General features: G+C 30.6%; 1 protein-coding gene across 3 annotated transcripts in view; it reads left to right on the top strand.

The window, feature by feature from the left end:
* LOC134705074 (uncharacterized) overlaps window positions 1-23,071 on the top strand; it is an 83,306-nt gene that overhangs the window by 34,644 nt on the left and 25,591 nt on the right. Inside the window, exon 1 of one of the 3 annotated variants that reach the window (XM_063563840.1) lies at window positions 3,918-4,187. The exons of 1 other annotated variant lie outside the window; for it this stretch is intronic. In XM_063563840.1, the coding sequence (XP_063419910.1) occupies window positions 4,167-4,187 (21 nt within the window). In that variant the 5' untranslated portion in view covers window positions 3,918-4,166. Of the gene's footprint in view, window positions 1-3,917; window positions 4,188-7,851; window positions 8,069-23,071 lie in introns of those variants that run through there. One more of the 3 variants, XM_063563841.1, reaches the window with a different exon arrangement.

Genomic DNA, 23,071 nt, shown 5'->3' on the forward strand with positions numbered 1-23,071 from the left:
TTCTTTATTACATGTTCATTTTTGAAAGATTTTTGGGAGAAAGTACATTATCTTCTAGCCAAAATGAATTTTCAAAACAAGATATTGGCAAAACATATAGTATTTGGATACAAAATATCAGATCAAGGATATAACGGTTTAAATTATTTCTTGACAATTTTAGGTTTTTGTATTTACAAGTCGTACTATGTGTCAGAGCAAAAACTGAAATTTTTAGATGTGTATGCTATGTTTATAAAGGAACTACGAAGGTTTATGAATGAGAACAAAACAATATCTCAAAATGTATTTTTCATAAAGTTAAAAAGATTGATATAAAAAAAAATAATGTTTATATTTATTTATATTCTGTGTATTTTCCTGGATACTCAGAAAGTATTTCACAGGGATACTTTATTGTAGCTTGGACTATGAAGTAAAGTTGTAACAAGCAATTTGATGAATAAAGAATATTTATTTGTTGTAAAAAAAAAAAAAAAGACTGTCTCATATTGCAATAATACTTATGCATTTGACAGTTCTACACTACACACAAGTATTCCCCATCCAAAACTAAAATGTAAATTCAAAGAGTTGGTATTACTATTTGTAAAAAAAAACCAATGACAAACGGAGATGCATGTATCTTATCTAAGAAAAGGATAAGGCCTACTTTTAAGAAAATCAAACAAAAAATACTATGAAACTGACATTATCTTTGATGATTAATTTCTTGATCGACAACATATTTGTTACGTTTAGAGGACATGCTTTTTTCAACAAACTATCGGTATTCAAATTAGAACCAACTGTGCCACTCTTCTTGCCGACTTGTTCTTTCATTATTATGCGGCTGACTTCAAACGTGAACTTCTTAAGAAGAAAGAAGAGAAGTAAGCGATATCTAATAACTTTACTCTCCGATATATAGAGGGTGTTTTCTCACTTAAAACTTTTCAATTTGATGAATATGTTGAACACCTCTATCCAATTGAACTATCGATAGGAGATATAACAGATAAAGTTTAATCTGTCTCATATCTTGACTTTCATCTAGAAATTGACAGTGAGAGTTGGTTGAAAACAAAACTTTTAGGTAAAACTGATGATTTCAGCTTCCCAATTGTGAACTTTCAACATACCAAAGAGTATTCATAAAGTTTTTGAAAGTCCCTCTGGAATCGTTCGCCCATTATTTATAGTTGATTTTTTCTCTTGGGTTTGGTTCGTGATCAGGAGTTGTTTCAGTTGAATCGATTTATGACTACTAAAAAGCGGTATACTGATATTACCTTTATATTTTTGAAACCGTTGCCATGGCAAATAAAAATAATTTAAGATTTGTATGTATGTACTATGTATCTATGCATCTATGTTGTTTTATCTAGTACAAATTATAATTTGTTAAGACTTTATGAGCAAATTATCATTATTTTGAAATTCGCAATCATTCCACTGGAACACGTTCTCTTTTATACTTTTTATACTTATTCAAAACAACCATTGCAAAGTAACATTAAACGTCATCTTAAACAACAACAGTCTGTGTCGTGACTATGGTTCATTGCGCACCTGTTTTGGTCTTAGCTTCTTTATTTTGCTGTGTTTTATTTGATCTAATACTGAACACAACACAGATCCTATGTTAGAAATACATTATCAAAACGGAAATGTTTCCAATGGCTGGGCACTTCTCTCTTTACAAATTAGACGAGAAAAGCTTTTGATAAAAGTTTCGTGTAAAAAAGTCACGAATGCCACAAAAGGACAAATAGACTAAGATCGTACCAAATGTATAAACGGAACCCATGCATACTTCATCTGATATTTAGCCTACGCGTTAGAAGGAATTCTAATTCATTAATTTCAGAAAGGAAACAAAAATTATTTTAAGAATATAGTTCACTTTTAGTTTTACTCATTACAATCATATGGCTGACATTAATTGCCAGAAGATAGTATGTATAAACATACTTTGATCCTGTCGAGATTAGATTTAATATTCCATTTGATTTGATTCTACTTCTTTTTTAATCCACCATTTTCTACATAAGAAAATGACTGTTCCAAGTCAGAAATATGCCACTTGTTGTCCATTTGTTTGATGTGTTTGAGTTTTTTATTTTGTCATTTGATCAGGACTTTCCGTTTCTGATATGTTTGTGATTTTACTCTTTGATATTAAAAAGAATTAAATAATACTTTGAAAATTTCATACATACCCAATTTTAATATCATTTAACGTTATATTTGTACAAATAGTTAATAATTATATTCGGGATTTCCATGTCACAAAATGATAAAAACTTTTACCTAAGTCTTTCATAAATAAAAAATATAAGCATAAAAGATGGACATTTTACTACACACATTATGTCATCCTAAAATTTATGAATACGTTGTATATGGATTCCTGTAAATTAAGCATTAATAAATATAACTTAGTTCTCTTTGAAATAAAAACAAATATTAAAATTTAATAAAACCCAGTGGATATAAAAAAAACAATCAAGAATACAAACATGTCACTCGTTACGTCTAAACAAGATTCATCAGTGGCGCTTGAATGAAAACAGAAGGCAAATCATAAATCGTAACTTTGTGGTTTTTTTATGGTGTGTGCTAAACCCCACTGTCTCAGGTAAGGGGATCATTGCGCGCTCAAAAGTATTTTAACAATATATCCTCCTTTGTGAATGTCCGAAGTCCAGAACTTGTAATTCAATGGTTGTCTCTAAATGTTGTATTGCTTGTGTGTAAGTTTGTTTTTGCATACATTGGGCTTTTTTTTCTTTTGAATATTTTCGCATTTGCAATTTACTTGAATGAATGGATTGTTATGTCGAAGGCTGGTCGGTGTCCTATAGGTGATTACTACCTCGTCCTTTGATCTCTGGATGGTCATACTACATGTTCCTTTTATCAAAAGTAATTTCAAGTCATTAAATTAACATTAGAAAATACCGATGCATAAGCATTACAAGCTTACGAAGTAAACTATCTTTCTAAATGTTTCCATGATTAAGTGTATACTATTCAAATTATAAATAAAATACATTATACTCGTGATATGAATTTAAAATGGAAAAGTCTATAACACTTGACCAGTTAAAACGCTCTAATATATCAACCAATAGAACGAAAAGGAAAACAAATGTCATCTTCCTGACTTATAACATGTACAGTAATATTCCGAAGAAAATGGTGGGTTAAATCATGTTTGATAATTATCTAAACCTCCCACTTGTATGATAATTGTTTACAGTTTCATTATATTGACAAACCTATGTTAGCAACATAAACAGATATAATTGTCCAACGTGATAATAATTGGGATCCAAAATTTAATTGGTGCATAGCGTAAAAGTTGTTATATTTTCTTTATACTTTTATTTCTTTTCAATGTATTTCAAAACTTAATCTGAATCTTAAAACTTGGGAAATCAACATATTCAATAAAACATTCAATTTCTGAATAAATCAAAGAAAAAAGTATAAAGTGAAGTGTCTGTCATTGTATAAAATTGTAACCTGTTTCATGACGATGCACATAATTTCCTATAAATTTGGTCCAATATAATCAAGTAGACTTTGGAACCCTGAAGTCAATTGTCATGCACTCTTATTAATTTTATACGAGCTAACGACAGTTTTCTAATCTACACGATACTTATCATACCCAATTAGCCTTCAAATGTCCAATACCATATTATTGTGGTTTAATTTTGTCTAAAACAACTTCATATATACAATATCCTATGAAACCAATTATTATCACACTCATATACTAATTATCACCTTCCAATAAAATGTCTCATTACCTAAAACATTCATATCGACTGATCTAATTAATCAAGAGATGAACCGAAGGGCAAAAAATACAGTAACGCCAGCCCCAGTAGTGATAATTCATTCCCCACTGGCTGATTAAACTGGTTGTGACACCATCGGGATAGTGCTTTTGTGATAAATATTTTAGCATGGCATTTAACTTTTATTAAAAATAAAGTTTTTGCCGTGACTTTGTCATAGACTGTATTTTTGGTATTGCTATATCCACGTAAGCGGGGGAGTATCAATTTGGGGGTAGAGTCAATTGATATTAATTGAGAAACACTGTAACATGGTGAAAGTTAATAACTACAAATATTACATTGAAAAACAGATAATTATTAGGAATTTGTCAAATGGATACTAACATGATACGGGTATGTATAAGATATTATAATATTCCAACAAGTCACCCACTGTCGATAATTCTGTATTAACACCTAATAAGTAATGAAAATATGGATATTGTGTTATTAAAATTTGGAATAACAACGTTTGAAACTTGTTAAAATCAAGGAATATATCTCCCTTATGCAAGGTTTGTCCGGATATTTTTAAAATAGTTTGTCCTCGGACATGACCTAAGAAACATTTATTGCCGAAAAGCGAATCTGGTGCAGAAAATTTTGTACCGTTAATGTCATAAATAACATTAATAAATAAATTGTTTTAGACGTGGCCTATCGTGAATGAATTTTGAATTTTGATAATTTAGTACTGCTTGATTTTTCACTGCAGTATTAGAAAATAGTTATTATATACACACTTTTGTCTTTTGTTTGCGCATCAAAAAGGACATTGCTAATCTATGAAGATAGAAACTGTTCCTTGAAAAACATTTTACGAAACGCTGACCACATTCACTTTCATTTGTTAGATTATATTTTTACACGTTTAATAACAATGCAGATAATAAAATATATTATCGCTATAATAATATTAGGAATTTTAAGTATACATTTATAAAGCGTTTTCGGAGTATGATTTGTAATGTCACCAAACTTCATCAACGTATTGTTACTCAAGTCTATATGTTAAGAAAGTCACCAAAAACAATATGACGAGTTAGGTTTGATAATAGCGAAATGAGTTGCGTTTGTGTTTACGACATTTTACTTTTTTGAATGTCCTGTAATGGTATACTAATATTATGTTTAGCGTCACTTTAATTCATTAATCTTCATTTGAAGTGTTTCGTTGAAATTTTTATCTGGCAAAAAAATAACTTAAATCTAAACCTGTCATTGTTTACTTCATGGACATCTTGTATTGAGATCCACAACTTAATTGGTATGTAACACATATTTAAGGAAAAAATAAGAAAAATAAATAATTAGGCAATAATGTGTCTCTGTCATTACGAAATATTGATATATAACATGAAAAGTGTTGTTTTCTGTTCGTTTGATGTGTTTGGGCTTTTGATTTTGCCTTCTGATAAATTACTTTCCGTTTTGATTATCGGTATTTTTGTTGTTATACATTTTAATATGCCACTTAAACCAAATCCCCCGACTTATACTGTAACATTAAGGAAAAGAGGTAAATGATGTTAACTGACTTCCAGTTACTTTCGTTGTAACAAAAATTCTGAGAGATATCAAATGGAAATTCAAAATCTTACGTAAAACCAGACTGTTTAATTTGATATCTTACTTTTAGTTCATAGTTTCATAACACGTCATATATTACGAAAAATAATGTTTCTAACATGAAAAAAGTAGTTTTTTTTTTTTAGCGCATATTGAGAATATAGATTATATAACTGTGCATGCATAGCATATATTGAACTATACAGAATAAGGTATCACAACAGAAAAACTAAATGAGTGCACAATAATATATTTTTCATATTTCAACGAATAAACCAAAGAAAATGGATAGGCTACATGTAGCTATATTTTACATGTTTATTTTTCAAAAAATGACCAAACCGTTTACAACAGGAAGAGCATATAAACTATAAAATGCATTTAAACCGAATGGTAAACAATAAATATAAACTTCTGTTCTAAGATAGCTAAAGTGATTTTTTCACTTCTGTCTTTTAATTAAGTCAAATAAAGGTTCGTAATATATATGTTTAATTTTAAAACAATCGTACCCTGTTGTTGTTGTTTTTTTGTTTTTGTTTACAAAATCCAATATTCATCTGGTTCATGTATATATTGTTAAAAGTCTAGGGTTCATAATACACTCTGCTGAATGTACAAAAAGGAATTTTGACAATTCTAAGTACTACCGCTAATTCTGTTAACAGTTTTAAGTTTACATTTAAAACTTATTCGGATCATTGACAAGTACATGTGTTACACAACCGGATTACCTTTAAACCGCACGTACGTAAACTAATTTGTGCAAGAAATAGTAACCCCCCCCCCCCAAAAAAAAGCAACAACAAAAAAACAAATCTAAGCTATCTATTCACATCTTTTTCATCATGTTTTGGTTTAATAGAATTATTGTTTCAGAACATGTAAAATATTTAACAGACTTGACAATTTTAGCTTCAAAAATTGGTTAATAACTTTTCTTTAATTTAACCTTGAATAATTATATTATATAATAAAGGTTAATGTTTTAAAGAGTTGACGAAATAATGTTAATATGAACATTTTCATTATGGTAAACTAGATTGATGCGTATTTATACGGCATAACATTTGTTTGCAAACTTTGAAAACATGTAAGTTCAAGTAAAACAGTACCATAAACGGATTATCGAAGTCTTTCTACTGGAAAGCATGGTAAAACACTTTTTTATTCATTGTTATTTTTCTTCATTTTCTATAGAAACTTCATATTGTTTACGCGAGCATTTGAATGACATCAATACGGAAACCATTGGATAAAGTAGGATCAATTTTTGTTGTCAATCACTAAAATAGAAAATAACAAATGTCTGTATCGAACTTTAATGTATAAAGAACAATGTCTTTATAAATTCCAAGACAAATCTCTCAAAATGATTACCTTTTAATTCATTAGTGATCAATTGTTATTTTCCGAGTGATTCAAAGGCATTTCTTTACACACATTTTGCAAATGGTATGAACCCTTTACGGCGTGGCAAATCTTGTACTTTATTAACATCCATTTCCATTTCTTACCACAGTGTAAGTAGATATGTTTGAGTCATCAACCCTTATCAAACCAACGATTAAACTCTACGCAGTTAAATTAACACCCATCAACTAATGTTGTTGTAATCACGTGATCTTCGAAAAAAGGTCTTCAAATATAGTATCGTGAACTTAAACTTGCTTTAAAGCATTGCATATGCATTAATACAAACGCCCCAATCAGACCAAAATGTGACAACGCTTTATAGATCACCATTTTGAACAAAAATGAAATTATCATAGTTACTATTGCTTTCTCTAAGAAGCATGCTCAGTCACCGTACAATGCATTTTAACATTTAATTCCATATAAGAAACATGACAAAAAGCGTTCCCAAAATAATTATGTTCACGTATGCATTGCAACAGTTTTGACTTGCACCACTTCAGCTAGCCATAACCTTCTACAAATCAAGGCTTTATGTCTGTTATGATATATCAACCATAAAATATAGGTGTGCATAATCATCATTCATCTTAATATATTCAAAATATTTTTGATGTTAGTTGTATAAAATTCCATTGAACCTTAGAGTGCATAATTTATTGTATCAATTTAGTGCAACATATTATATTTCGATATAATAAACACAACACGACAGGTACAAGGATGTTGTTAACAATATCACAGTAGCTGTCAAATTATTCCGTGTAAGCTGTGATTTCATTGGTTACTCTACACACCTAATGATCTTGGGTATTGGTCATGCTATTTAATGGCTATATCAATAATATTTAACAACATTTTCATGAATTTGCGAGATTTTATGACAAGACAATTGAATCCTACATCCTGGGAATCTATTTTTGTTATTGTTTTATTCCTAAAATAGGACTATTAATACGTTACTAGTAATCAGTTTTCTATATAAAACTGTTAAGTAAAAGAAGGATAGCTCTTTTTTCTTCTAGTCTAGACAGACCTAGATTTTGTCCTCTTGAAATCTTAAAGAGCAATTAATTAACACCGTCTAGTAAATGCTTACACACTGACACTATTAGTAAGTCTTAGTTGGAACTATTTGAGAACTAGTTGTAAAGTTGATAGAAAGTAACGATTCATAGATGAATGCAATAACGATATGGGCATGATTTTATTGTAAGGAGTAAAGGAACAACCTGTTTCATTTTCACAAAGTAAGTAAATGTATTTCATAAATATATTCCATATTCAAATATTTCTATTTAACAGCTTTATACAACCAAAAACGTACATATAATTATTTTAAATGAAATCGTTAACAGATTTTAAAGTTATCAAACTCATAAAAAATGTTTAAGAAATTTCATCTAAAATAATCTATAAAAAACCCATCAAAAATCTTGCTGTGAAAAGAGTGTCCACAGTTTTAAAAAGAACATTGGTTTGTTGATGGTTATATGTCGTATCGTTTTAATCCTGAGACTGAATCTATTGAAAAACAAGCATTCAACTAAATTCTGAAACTAATTATATTTAATTCTGTTGAAATATGTTTTTGACATCGTTAAACTATAATGAAATGTACATTGTATATATTATCATACCAAAGATAGGAAAATTTAAAAAGGCGACACAAGGCTTTGATATTAATATAATAAATTTATATTTCCCTCTTTTAATTTACCTTTTCTCTCCCTCCTCTTGACAATGGTGTTTTTATCAGTTTTTACCTGAAAACTTAGAATAAATTCAATAGATTTAAATAAATATTTAGAAATCATTGATTGGCCCTGTAGCATTTGGTCTTTGTTTGTGCGACAACCGATCTGCATCCTAAAATAAATATAAAGCAATATAGTTGTTGGAGTGATACCTGATTAAAGACTGCCAATTATAGTCCTACAAAAATAGACCACAATTACATATGATCCAGACTGAAACTTTTCGTGTGTTACTGACTTAAACCATTATGCAACATCAATTCGTACGACATATTCAGTATCATATAAGGAGAAGCGGTAGAAACAAAAGAGGTATTCAAACTTATAAGTTGATGACAAGAAATCGTAGCGAAACGAAAAAACGCGACAAAGACAAACAACAGTATTCAAAGCACATCATAGAAATCTAAAGACTTAGAAGGTCGCAGTTGTTTCGGACGGCTAAGAAGTTTCTGCTCCACATGTGTAAACGGAGCAAGAGATCTTATAAGAGGAGTCAGGTCAAAAGTGGGACTGATACACTGAAACAACTTCAAACGGGATCTTCAATTTTCAAAATATACATTCTTTAACACACCATCAGCAAATATCGTTAAAAAAAACAACTGATCAATTACATTTTGCTTAGGTTCTGAAGTAAGGGAGCGATTGTTAGGACACAGATAAATCTTCCAAAGAACTGAATAACCATATCTCACGTTTTGGGTAGGTTCTTGGAAATTAAATTGGATTTTGACAAACTCTAATGTCTTCCAAGAATTCAAATTTAAATAAGTGATAACATCGTTGCATAGATTAGTTTGAAAAGTAAGAAAAAAATGTCTTTGAAAAATTTTGAGAAAAAAATATGTTAATATTTGTGCCAAAGTATATTGCGTTATAACACTTACATTTTGCCGGGTAAAAATAGAGCTTCTCATGCGATGAGATAGGTTCAAATGACAAAAACCGTAATTCTTTTATCAGAGCCAAAGCACTAATTACATCATTCAGAAACAATAGTTTAGCGTACTTTGAAATAGATATAGGAAGATGTGGTGTGAGTGCCAATGAGACAACTCTGCATCCAAATAACAATTTAAAAAAAGTAAAACATTATAGGTCAATGTACGGCCTTCAACACGGGAAAACCAACGGTCTAATCTATATAAAAACGCGAGAAACGAGAAACACGTATGTATTACATAAACAAACGACAACTACTGTGCTTCTTTAAAAGAATGTTTTACATTTCTTGGGCACATTGGTTCTTCTCTAGTAATGATTTAAAAGCTTTAATCTTTGTTAATTAGATATTGAAGAAATTGTTTTTGTTCTACGATCATGAACTGCGATCCCTATTTAACACAACTCATCAACAAAGGAGTAAGTTCGGTAAGGGTCATATTTGGCCCCGATTATAAAGTTAAATGCTACAAGATACAAAATGTTTTAAGTGGACTTAAAGACATTTGAGATAGTTTCATAGAGCTATTTCTGTCGTAGTTTTATTCTAAAGCGTTGATTTTTACGTGGCAATAAGGTTAAAATAAGGAATTTTGGCGACATTTGACAAAATCGGCAGGATTTCAGCCAATTTAAGATCAGGAAACAATAGAACGCAGCCGTCGACAACCAAAATATTCAAGTTAGACACTGATGAGTATTAAGTAGACGAAACGCGCGTCTGGCGTACTAAATTATAATCCTGATACCTTTGATAACTATTTACACCTCAAGGTCGATGCCACGGCTGGTGGACGTTTCGTCTTCGAGGGTATCACCAGCCCAGTAGTCAACACTTCGGTTTTGACATGAATATCAATAATGTGGTCATTCTTTTTTTTTTTTATAAATTTCCGGTTAACAAAACTTTGAATTTCGAAAAACTAAGGATTTTCTCATCCCAGGCAAAGATTACCAAAGCCGTATTTGGCACAACGTTTTGAAATTTTGGATCCTCAATGCTCTTCAAATTTGTACTTGTTTGGCTGTATATATATATTGATATGAGCGTCGCTGATGAGTCTTAAGTAGACGAAACGCGCGTCTGGAGTACTAATTTATAATCCTGGTACCTTTGACTACTATTTACACCACTGGGTTGATGCCACTGATGGTGGACGTTTCGTTCCCGAGGGTATCACAGCCAAGTAGTCAAAACTTCGGTGTGGACGTGAATATCATAAACGTGGTCATTTTTTAAAATAAATTTCCGGTTGACAAAACTTAAAATTTTTCGAAAAACTCAGAATTTTCTTATCCCAGGCAAAGATTACCTTAGCCGTATTTAGCACAACTTTTGGGATTTTTTTTTTCCTTAATACTATTTAACTTTGTACAATTTGGCTTTATAAATATTTTGATATGGGCGTCACTGATAAGTCTTAAGTAGACGAAATACGCGTTTGGCGTACTAACTTATACTCCTGGTACTTTTGATAACTAATTACAAACATTAATGTCAAAGATATTTTTTGTCGACGTATGTGCTCTACGATTCTGTCCAAATATGCAATGGAAATTCACTAATTTTCATTGTATTTTAGAGGTAAATCAAAATGAGTAAATAATAATATATATAATAAATACAATATTTATAAAGCGCATTATATAATAACAAAAATTACTCTAAGCGCTTCACATTAATAAAAAAATAAAAATATATATATATAAAATACAAAAATACATAAATCATAGACTACAAAGCACTATCTTAAAAGAATCAAACAAGCATATAAAAATTTATAAAATACATAATTTAAAAAAAAAAAAAAAAAAAAAAAAAAAAATGCATGTACCCTAAAATATAGAAAACTGTCTAAAACTAATGCAGTCAATTAAAAGTATATAAACTCTACAAGAAATCCTTAAACACAGTCCGAAATAAAGGAGTCTTAAGTTGCTTTTTAAAAACATCTAAGGAATGCACACTCCGTAAAGACGATGACAAATTGTTCCAGAGTGTAGGCGCAGCCTTGTCAAAACGCCTCTCACCGTAGCTTTTTGTTCGAACGTCATTCGGAGGATGTAGGAGCATACTATTTTCCGACCTGAGGGATCTACTTGGCTTGTATGGCGTGATCAAATTTTGAAGGTAACTAGGAGCCTTATCATGCTGTGTTTTGTACACATATAAAATAAGTTTGTATTGGCAACGGTAATGTATTGGTAGCCAGTGTAACGATATTAAAACTGGCGTAATTGAGTCAAATTTCCTTTTTCGTGTTATCAAACGTGCTGCTGTGTTTTGGACCCGCTGCAATTTACTGATAATGTTGGTGTTAGTACCGTACAACAATGCATTGCCATAGTCCAGTCTTGATGTAACTAGGGAGCATACTAGTGTTTTACAGGCTTCAACTGAAATTAGAGATCGAATTCTACCAATATTCCGAATTTGGTAAAAACAGGCCTTAGTGATCGCACTGGCTTGATGTTCCATACTGATGGTTTTGTCAAAGTACATTCCCAGATTTTTCACACAAGAAACGTCGCTCAACACTGTTCCATCAAATGTCAGACGAAAATCTGAAAGATGCTTCAATTGATGTTTTGGTGCAAAGATAATTAATTCTGTCTTGTCTTCATTTAGTTTAAGCATGTTGGCACTCATCCAATCACCAATATCAGACAAACATTTTTCTAGACGTTTGGACAGATCGCTCCAGTCTCCTTTCGGTCTAATGATTTGATACACCTGAGTATCGTCTGCGTACGAATGGTACGACATTCCGTGGCGCCTACAAATTTCGCCTACTGGTTTTGCAAAAATACAATATAGTTTCAGCCCCAAGACCGAGCACTGAGGTACACCAAAATCAAGTTTGATATCGTCAGATTGTACTGATCATATAGCCACACGTTGAGTTCTGTTTATAAGATACGATTTTAACCATAGCAAAGCATCTCCGGTAACGGCAAAAGAATATTCCAAACGATCAAAAAGAATCTGATGGTCGATGGTATCAAAAGCGGCCGATAGAGTGCTATTTGTGACGTCATGATTAAAACGCAGGAACGTAAATTTACAAAAAAAAACTTATTTCCTATATAGTCACTGTATAAGCTATTATTCAATGTGAAATTGGTCATAAAATCCCAATTTAAAATTTAGGCTAAAAATGGGGACCATTTAAGGGCTTTACCGAACCTACTCCTTTTTAATGTCATATATCTCAAAAATGCAATATTAGGAAATAACATCATCAAGGATGGCTTTTTTAAACCATGAAACACAGCATGAAATAGGCATAGTCATTTTTAATAAAAATCGAAAAAATGAACTTTAAATGTCAGACTGATTTTCACCTACAGTGCTTAACACGTAACATATCACCTTTATCAGAAAAGGACAAACATTTTTAGGTTCTTTCAAAAAACATGTCAAGTTATATAAATACAATTTTTGGGTTGTGATAGAATTTTTAAGACATTATTTTTAGCCTATTTACAATACTTGATTGGTCGATTGACTGATTTGATTGACGTTTAGAGGTATATGTTTGCACTGCAATCAACATATTTGACTATAAGAAAATATACCATGAATCAGAGGTGAATATTTTATACACTATACTAAAATAATTGTATCCCAGTTTGTTGCTTGATTATCCATGAATCTTGTATCAACTATCTTATACAATAACCTTGGACAACCTAATGGGACATACATTTTGTGTAATACGATCTAACCAGGCGAAATAGAAATAACAGAACTTTGAACACTGAATAAATTAAACATGACCAATCAATAATTGGTGGAGAAATTGACAGTTAATGTGTGAAACAAAGCTTATTAAAAATTTACACCATTTTGGATGTTTTTACTCTTTTATATCTACTCAATCAATGTAATTTTTCTTCAGGTGAAAAGTTATGCGATTGTATTATCTATATCTAGATATACAATATAAACTGCTCAAAATTGTGAGGCATTCGATTTTTTTTATTATCGGTTTAAAGCCTGGTATCTTTAGTAGTTTTCATTTATCAACAACAAAAGTTTATTTACTACCGCTTGTTTTGCTGAAAGACATAGTCTGCATAGACATTTGCCTATTGTTGACGTATAATGCACATAATGTATTTGTACTGATAACTCATTTATCAATAGTTATGAAGTTCTTCACTAAATACTATAAAATATGAAGAAAAAAATACATTTATTGCTACCATAATCATGACGCAAAATATACTTTCCAACTTCTACACCTGAAATATGGACTACATCCCCTTTGAAATCACCTGCAGAAGTTATTTCTAGAAAGTGCCTCTAATGAACTCTTTAATATGTCAATACTCTTGCTTCTTTTGACAAATATAGATGACTTCATTCGAATACAATTAACCATTGATATTTTATGTATATTTGATAGAATATGATATGAAACCGATTGTTTTCTTTAGGTATTTATACTGAAAGTTCAAATTATTTACAATCGAACATAATAATCAAAATGTACATACACACAAATAAGAAAAGATGTATTATTATTATAATCATTAACTAAAATAAAATGTGAAAATGAATCGAAAGAAATCGGATTAGATGCTGCTTTACATCGACAGATAACGTGACCATGAAATAAAAAAGTCAAAGGACAAACAAATGTCAGCAAAATAATCCAGCTAAATTTTGGTTTTAAAAACAATCTTTGTCTTGTTTTTTTTCTGGATGAACTCAGGTATTGTCACAAAAAGGATAGGACTCAGATCAAATCTTTTGACAACAGCCAGTTCATTCATGATTTGTTCTGGTTATAAAAACAAATGGGTTTGTAAACACTTCACATGGAATTAAACATTGGTAGCCTGCAATAAGAAAACAAACAAACTCGTTCGAATTGAGGATGTGAGGTCAAGAAGTGGTGGTTTTAACTCAACCAACATCTCAATTATATTTCGGCGAATCAACATCAATTAAGGACTCTTAGCACAAATAATAAAGATTATATGAGCTGCAAGACATACCTACTCAGGGTTTAAAGGCTTGAAAGGTCACACAGTAAACATAAAAATGGCTAATCTATATGAGGTACACTCACAGCAAATAGTTTTTGAAATTGAATATATACATTGCATGTTAGAAACATCAATACCAGGGTACTAGTACTGAAGTCAATATGCAGTTGTGCCAACTTAATGCGTATTCTATAAAAGTATGACATCAATTTAAGTGGTAATGTTAAATGCATTTTAAGAAACCATCATCATACACGTATAGTTAACCTTAAGCAGTACAATACACACAACGTGTTGGAAGATCAATGTTTATAATATCCTTTTTTTATACTATACTTAAAAATGTTTTGCACAAAAACAAGCGATGTGAGCTATTTGAACAACATATTGAAACCTTAAAATATTTTCTTATACTCGAGTTACATTAGCTTTTTCCATAATTATTCTGAACAGCTAATTTTTTTTTAAATCAAGTAAGATACGAATGAAGGTCTTGAATGTATAAAGTAATGGTATCACCGTACATATTTCAGTTTGGTTAAGATTAACTCGTCTGTACGGGGTTGCATTAGCTTTTTCCATAAGTATCTTGAACAAATAAAATGTTTTTAAATCAAGTAAGATACGAATTAAGGTCTTGAATGTATAAAGTAATGGTATCACCGTACATATTTCAGTTTGGTTAAGATTAACTCGTCTGTACGGGGTTGCATTAGCTTTTTCCATAAGTATCTTGAACAAATAAAATGTTTTTAAATCAAGTAAGATACGAATTAAGGTCTTGAATGTATAAAGTAATGGTATCACCGTACATATTTCATTTTGTTTAAGATTAACTCGTCTGTATGGAGTTACATTAGCTTTTTCCATAAGTATCTTGAACAGCTGATTTTTTTTTAAATCAAGTAAGATACGAATTAAGGTCTTGAATGTATAAAGTAATGGTATCACCGTACATATTTCATTTTGTTAAAGATTAACTCGTGTGTATGGGGTTGCATTAGCTTTTTCGATAAGTTTTCTGAACAGCTAATTTTTTTTTAAAATCAAGTAAGATACGAATGAAGGTCTTGAATGTATAAAGTAATGGTATCACCGTACATATTTCGTTTTGTTTAAGATTGACTCGTCTGTTTGGGGTTGCATGCGTGCAAATATATGCATAGTATTTCAAACACTGTTGTTTGCTTCATTAGATAACAAATAATCTAGTTATCCATCATGTATATGAGCTACTTTGTTTGGTATGTATTGTATATGAAGGTCTTTTTATAAATAAAGTGGTAAAATTTTGTGTTGAATGTTTTTATTTTTGTTATTTAGTCTTGACGTTAATAACCCTGAGAGCAACACAATATCAGAAGACTTTATCAATCTCTTAATCAGAAATTTAATTATTGTCCACAATGTCAAACAGATGGCAATGACGATATTAATACCGACTGATTGAAGTTTGCACAAAAGCATGTACTTTTGCATTTTTATTCTATAGTAAACTTCATATTCTGACTAAAATAATTACACTATAATGCAAAGATATGCGATCTACAAGATCTTAACCCCATCCTTTGATAATGCCACCTCTTTGTGTGTTTTACGAAAGCTCATTATTGACATAATTACTGTCACACGACTACAAGTGTTATTCTACCTACTCTCTTAAAATCTGTGACCCCATTATGTTGGTATCTTCCATTTATTTGTTTTCCTGAGGCATATATGTTGATTCTTGCAATCTTCAACAGATTGATAAATAACATCATATAAATTCTAATAGGACGTTCTTTTTTTTCTGTGAATACAAAGCCATGTTCCAATTCCGATATAAAATATATATTGGAATTAACATTGCTTTGATTTTAAGGCAAAAAATTAACGCGCTATGAACTTGATTTACGTCACAACTGAAATCGCAACATCAGATAAAAACACTAGTTCAGTCAATAGTGAAATGTGGGTCTAAACTCTAATTTGACATTTACGTTACAAAGTTTATATCATAGGAAACATGAGTACTAAGTTTAAAGTTGAAGGAATTCGACTTCAATAAAAACTACTCTGACTAAAAAATTTAATACGAAGAGGGACGGACAGACAGACACACAGACGGAAAAAACATAATTCACCTTGGCGGGGCATAAAAATGGTAAAGGAGGTTAATGGTTTTATATTTCGTAATTATTTCATTATAACCCTCTTCTTTCGTTAAACAATTGGTGACCAAACCCTTTCTATTTTATTGATTAGAACGGTACTAGTCACTGTTAAAATGCATGACTGTCGGATCAAGATGAAATGTGCGACGGATCATACACTTTAAGATAAATTATAAGTTTTTACGTTATAAAAACTACCATTAAGCTAACGGAAGGTTACACTTTTGTTTCCTAAATATTGTCATAAAGATAATTGACCATCAGTGAGTATAGCGTGTGTTGGTCAGAGTATTCACTTCAAACTTCTCACATGCAGTTATTTTCTGAAAACTCGTGAATCCACCATAATGTCTGCACGCAAACAGATATGGAACGTGATGCTTAGTTAATGGATGAAATGCTCATAACATGATACGTCATCGAAGGTACCATTTTCAAAACAAGGTATTTTAATGTTTTTGATTATAACATCTTCTACCGATTAAGACTTATGGTGTGAATAAGTCTTCTCCAAATTCATAATACCTACAAAAACAATTTGAGAAAAAATTTCAATTAGAAAAAATTTACGAAGATACATTTTTCGGGGAAACAGGATGTTTGTTAAATTAAAAAAAAACAAGGTTAATGTCGATAATACTTATAATCTATATAATAATCTCCATCATGGTGCAATACTTACCACCTTATTGTCTGTAAGTTATAAAAGAGGGACGAAAGATACCAAAGGGACAGTCAAACACATAAATCTAAAACAAACTGACAACGCCAAGGCTAAAAATGAAAAAGAAAAACAGAAAAACAATAGTACACAAGACACAACATAGCAAACTTAAGAATAAACAACACGAACCCCACCACAAACTAGGGGTGATCTCAGGTGCTCCGGAAGGGTAAGCAGATCCTGCTCCACATGTGGCACCCGTCGTGTTGCTTATGTGATTACAAAACCGGTAAATAGTCTAATTCGGTAGGTCACCTTCATGAAAGGGAAGGGGATTGTAGTTAAGACGTAAGGAACATATCCGATATCATTTGTGAAACGGTTATTCCATAAGGACATGGATTTTCTACCCTAGATTTGATCACCTAAGCTGCATTTTGCAAACCTTTTCTGTCCATCAATTCTCTTAAACTTCTTGTTTGTTATTGCCTTCTTACTTTTTTTTATTCCAGTGTCAATGATGAATCTTTTGAAGACAAACTGCGCGTCTGGTTTACACACTTATATGTCTTGTATACTTGGTTGATTTTACAACCAATAGGTCGATGTTACTGCTGGTCTAAGTTTCATCACCAGCGGTTTAACAAGTCCAGTTATCAGCATTACGTGTTTAAATGAAACTGTTTATAAAACTGGTATTAGCATTAATACTAACGATTGTCTAGCCCAGAAATATATTACATTACCTGCAAAACCGTTTCGGAAGTTTTAGTTCCCAATGCTCTTCATCTGCATACTTTTTTTTAAATTTCAAACTGTTATGACTCGAGCTTCATCATAGGTCTTAAGTAGACTAATCTCACGTCTGCGGAACAAAATTATCAGCCTGGTATCTTTGATAAGTCTATTTATTGTCCGAAGTATGTATTTTGAGAGTGATTAGTGTTTCTGTTTACATGCAGTTAATTTTGTATTTTTGAAAATATTCAATTTGTAGTTTTACTACGACACACCAATGTGTGTATTCTAATGGATACTGAGAGTGCACACTGACTTGCCAGACGACTTGTTATCTACTATCTCTTTTCTGAGGTTGAATGCATGCAACACATATTTAGATTTTTTTCTATAGAAGTAATGATCTGAGTGATACCTGAAAACTAGGAACAAAAATGCATCCGTTAATTTCACTTTTCCTATTACTAGTATGTGTAGTTACATACAATTGGATAATGTTTCACCGCGGCAATTTTTCAAATGAGTGTAACACTTCAAATCCCTCTTTCAACAAAAATGTATTTTTTTATGTCCATTTTTCTGTCAAATTTTATCGTAGTCATAATTTCTTATTTTCTGGTACAATATTGAGCCATTCTGACGTATTTCCGGATTTCTTCTGTGTCTGGCTTTGATGTCTGTTTACTATTGTCTCTGACGGGAATTATGGGATGGATGATACAAGCATAGCAATAAATAGTTATTCAGACGACAGATATGGTGTCAATGTATATGGAACTTATATTTATTTATTTTTTCACTAACTTTCCGTTAAAAATAAAAAAATAAATAAATAAATAAACATTATATATTTGAATGTATATTTTGAGTCATCAATGCTCTTCAACTTTTTTCTTGTTTAGCTTTATAACTTTTTAGATCTGAGCGTCTCTGATGAGTCTTCTAAAGAAAAAACGCGCGTCTGGCGTATGAAACTATAATCCTGTCACCTTTGATAAATATTCTAATAAAGCAGTTTAACAGATTTTTTTTTTTTTTTTACGAAAGTTGATCAGTAATAACTTCATAAAATGAGATACTTTCTAGTGTTCAGTTGTCGTTACTGGCACTGTTATGCGTCCTTTTTTATTGTCCCATTTAATGACTAATTACTACCAGAATATCATCTTGTTAAAAAGTGTTTTTTTTATAAGTACCATTTAGTTTGAGAATAATTGTGTGACTTTTTCATCATACAAAAAAAGATGAATTTAAAATACTTTTGGGATAAGTGTTTTATCAATACATGACAAACGCTGATTATATAGATTAAAATATTTTTCTTAAACTACGCCAACCTGTTAAGTAACTTTTTAGTTTATAATTCATTCCAACAATATATCAATGAATATTGGGAGCGTCTGCCTTTACATGTTTCAATAGTGTGACCATCCTAAGGAAGATTGTTTTCTATATAATACCCTATTATATTAAGTGATGATTGAATATCACAATACATAAACACTGATTAAAAATTATAGTTTAAATCCAGAGCCGCTTAAAGGTCAATACATTGACACGATGATTTAAAAAAGGAAAAGACATATATAGCAATCCCTACTAGTGTAAGTGACAATAAACCTGATTAAGAATTCTTAAGAGTGTCCTGTGGTAAAACTAATTGTGTTGTTTATTTAGATAAACTCATCATAGATATCATGCTTAACATTATGTTCTTCTATTAAAAGACTACCCAGTGATGCTCGAATAAAACAATTAAGGAGGCTCGCGGGTATAAGATTTTCAGAAAAGAATTAAACATTTAATTTTCATTACAAATTTTATAAATTACCTTAAGTAGTTGTTACCTTATCATATGGCACAAAAGTCATTCCAAAAAATCAATTCGTGTTGGCCCCAGCTGACTTTTAAAATGTAGATATCATTGAAAAAGCTCGAAATTATCTCCCTTTGGTGCAAAAATGCCCTTTTTTGGCATTAAAATTGAAATTATTTTTTTTTACTCATCTGTGACCTATATTTTTTATTATTGTTTTCAAATAAGCTATACATAAACTAAATAATTGTAAAATTTAAGCGATTTCTGTAATTTGGTTCTTTTTTTATTTCGAAATTACCTCATTTTCTCCTATTCTCCTAACAGAAAAAGAGCACCTTTTCAAAAATGTATGTTTCTTTCGATGGCAGATTGTGAGCGTAAATGATCGGTGACCCTTTTTTTTATTTTATTTTTCTATAAGGTATGAGATAAAGTTCATTTATAAAAAAAGTAGGGAAATTTTATATTAAATAAAAAAAAAATGATTTAGACCCGCGAGCCCCCTTAAGAAGGCCAAATGAGGCAGAAAGTTGAACAGCAGTGAGGACATGAAATTCCAACATGTTTGGCATAAAACAGCTGAATATTCTTTTCCTATGGTAGAAAGCACTCAGTTTTTTGAAAAATTCAAATTTAAATGAAACACACAGTAAGACTTCGGCTTAAATGTTGGGTTAACTCAATGACTTTTCAAGGTTTTAACGTTCGGTTAATCTCAAATTTTTCAGTCAATTTTGTTTTTAATTTACAGCCACGGCTAGATGATTTACTAGTATTTAAATCATTAATCTATTTCAAATGTAAAAAGAACCACTCGGAGTCAAATTTTGTACCTTTGTAAACATTTAGAAACATTATGAGGAACATTTTTTGTAATATTTACCGAAAGAAATAAGAATACAATGGTTATATTAAGCTTTAATTGAGATAATATGTTATTAAGAATTGTATACTTTTTTTATTACAAAAATAAGCACCGATACTTAATGTTGAAATGTTGAAAATCGAAAAACACAAATTGACTGAACTTCAAGTTATTAAAAAAACATCTGCATGTACCTTATTAGTTGTAGCAGTGAGAAATGTCCAACATAATCATAAGTTTTTAGGGATGATGTATGAAGCCATTTTTTTTTTTACATTCATGCATTTGACAAGACTGCTTTATCCTATCATATGCATTACCATGATTATACTATATATTGCTTACGATTTCATATACGTTTTAAATCACCGCTCTATTGATGTTCATGAAGCTTGCATATTTGTTTATTCTATTAAAGTGTTTTGTTTATTTTTCAACTTTTCGTTTCAGATTCTTATTGTTTTGAGTAAAATGTTATTTTTGATCATTTTTGAAGAGTTCCTTGTTTTTGTTTGTACACTTCTGATAAAATTTTATTTATTGGAATACAACCACGGAAGCCTGCATTTCATTCAGTATTCTGATAAAATTGAAATATATCACCTTCTTCTCAAAAACACTTTATTTAATTAGTTAATTTCATTGGCCACTTATACTGTTTCAATAGTATTGCATTGATACGTTATAAAATGAAATGTGTTCATTCAATTACAGTCAAGTTCAATTGATTTCCATTTAAAGCAATAAATTGCCTCTGCATCTGTCTTTGAAGTTATTTTGTTAAAGTTTAAGTATTAATCAGACAATGAAATAGTGTAAATTGAAGGATATCTCACTGGGAGTATTCAGTTGAAAATGTCATAGCAGTTAAATAAATTAACAAAACAGAAAATACATTTTTTTCACTTGATTTCTTAAATGAGATTTTTATTCATTTTCTTTAAAAGATTGAAAGTAAGTTAGATGTGAAATTATCATTAATATGATTTATTCAGATGGATTTATTGTTCAGTACAATCACTCTTGACGAAATGACATAGTAAGACATCTAATGTCTTTGAACTTGAATAATAGTATCACGACATTTATTACGGTCAAACAACAGAAGCAACATTTTGACAGACTAGTAGGTGTGGAAATCTTGTTTATTATGTAATGACTGTAAAATGCGAAAAGAATTTCCCAAGTGAATCAATTAAGTAGTGCATGACATTATCTTTCAATATTTACTTTCTTGTTTGACTTATTAAGCCAGATTTCCCCTACTTATTTAACATAGAGAAATTAAACCAGCAGCGATTTTTTTTATTTATACGAATTTATAACTGATCCTCGTTTCTTCTTAACAAAGATGTTTTGCAGTCCAAGAACGGAAACTTGTTTCTTTCAAAATTTCTTGAAATTATTTCATTCATCAATTGTCAGATATGTTGTCACAATATGAACCTGACTCATATTTTTCTGCTGCTAAATGACGTTTGTTGAGAGAAGAATAAATAAACAACCACTTCTAAAATGTTCTGCTGCGACTGCCATTACTCTTTTGGATAACAGTATCCATATAAGCATCGTTTAATAATCATGTTTGTAGAATGTTGTACGATTTTGTTTTCAAATTGCTAACATTATTGTGTATCATGAGTCAAAACAAAACTTTAGACTACCCATTCATTGACTGCATGTATCCGATTTGGACTCATATGTTTTCTGTAATCTAATAGGGTGCAAACGACCTAATTCCGTTACCTTATACAATAATGTACACAACATTCGAGTTTATTTAAGAATTTAATGCTTCTTTTGTAACTTTATTGGGGTGTAAAAGCGTTGACCGAAGTATATTTTGTATGAAGCGCGGAAGCGCTTCATTCTAATCATGTGCGCACGGTCAACGCTTTTACAACCCTATGAAATTACAAAAAGAAGCATTCAATACTTATAACATTTTTTAGCTAGAATCATGAAAACACGATTTACATCAAGTTTTTATTTAATTTACCTATGCACTTTATTATGGGACCTCGTGTCATCATGCATAAGTTTTATTGTGTATAAATGCAATTGCTTACGGAATAACATGTAATGTGCAGTTAGCTAATTAGAATAACGTATTATAATGAAACATACATCTAATGTCTTTTTTTTAAATGGAATGATTATCGGTAATACTATGATCTTTCTTTAGAAGTGGACAAGTACTATATAAATACAGTGGTGTGTGTTTACTTTCATGCAGTTTCTGACAATAGATACGTATGAATCTTTACTACCGACAAAGGTAAAATTCCAAATATTCTAAACTCTAAGGAAA

The sequence above is a fragment of the Mytilus trossulus genome, chromosome 2 (genome assembly GCF_036588685.1).
Source record: "Mytilus trossulus isolate FHL-02 chromosome 2, PNRI_Mtr1.1.1.hap1, whole genome shotgun sequence".
In the NCBI taxonomy this organism is placed as follows: domain Eukaryota; kingdom Metazoa; phylum Mollusca; class Bivalvia; order Mytilida; family Mytilidae; genus Mytilus; species Mytilus trossulus.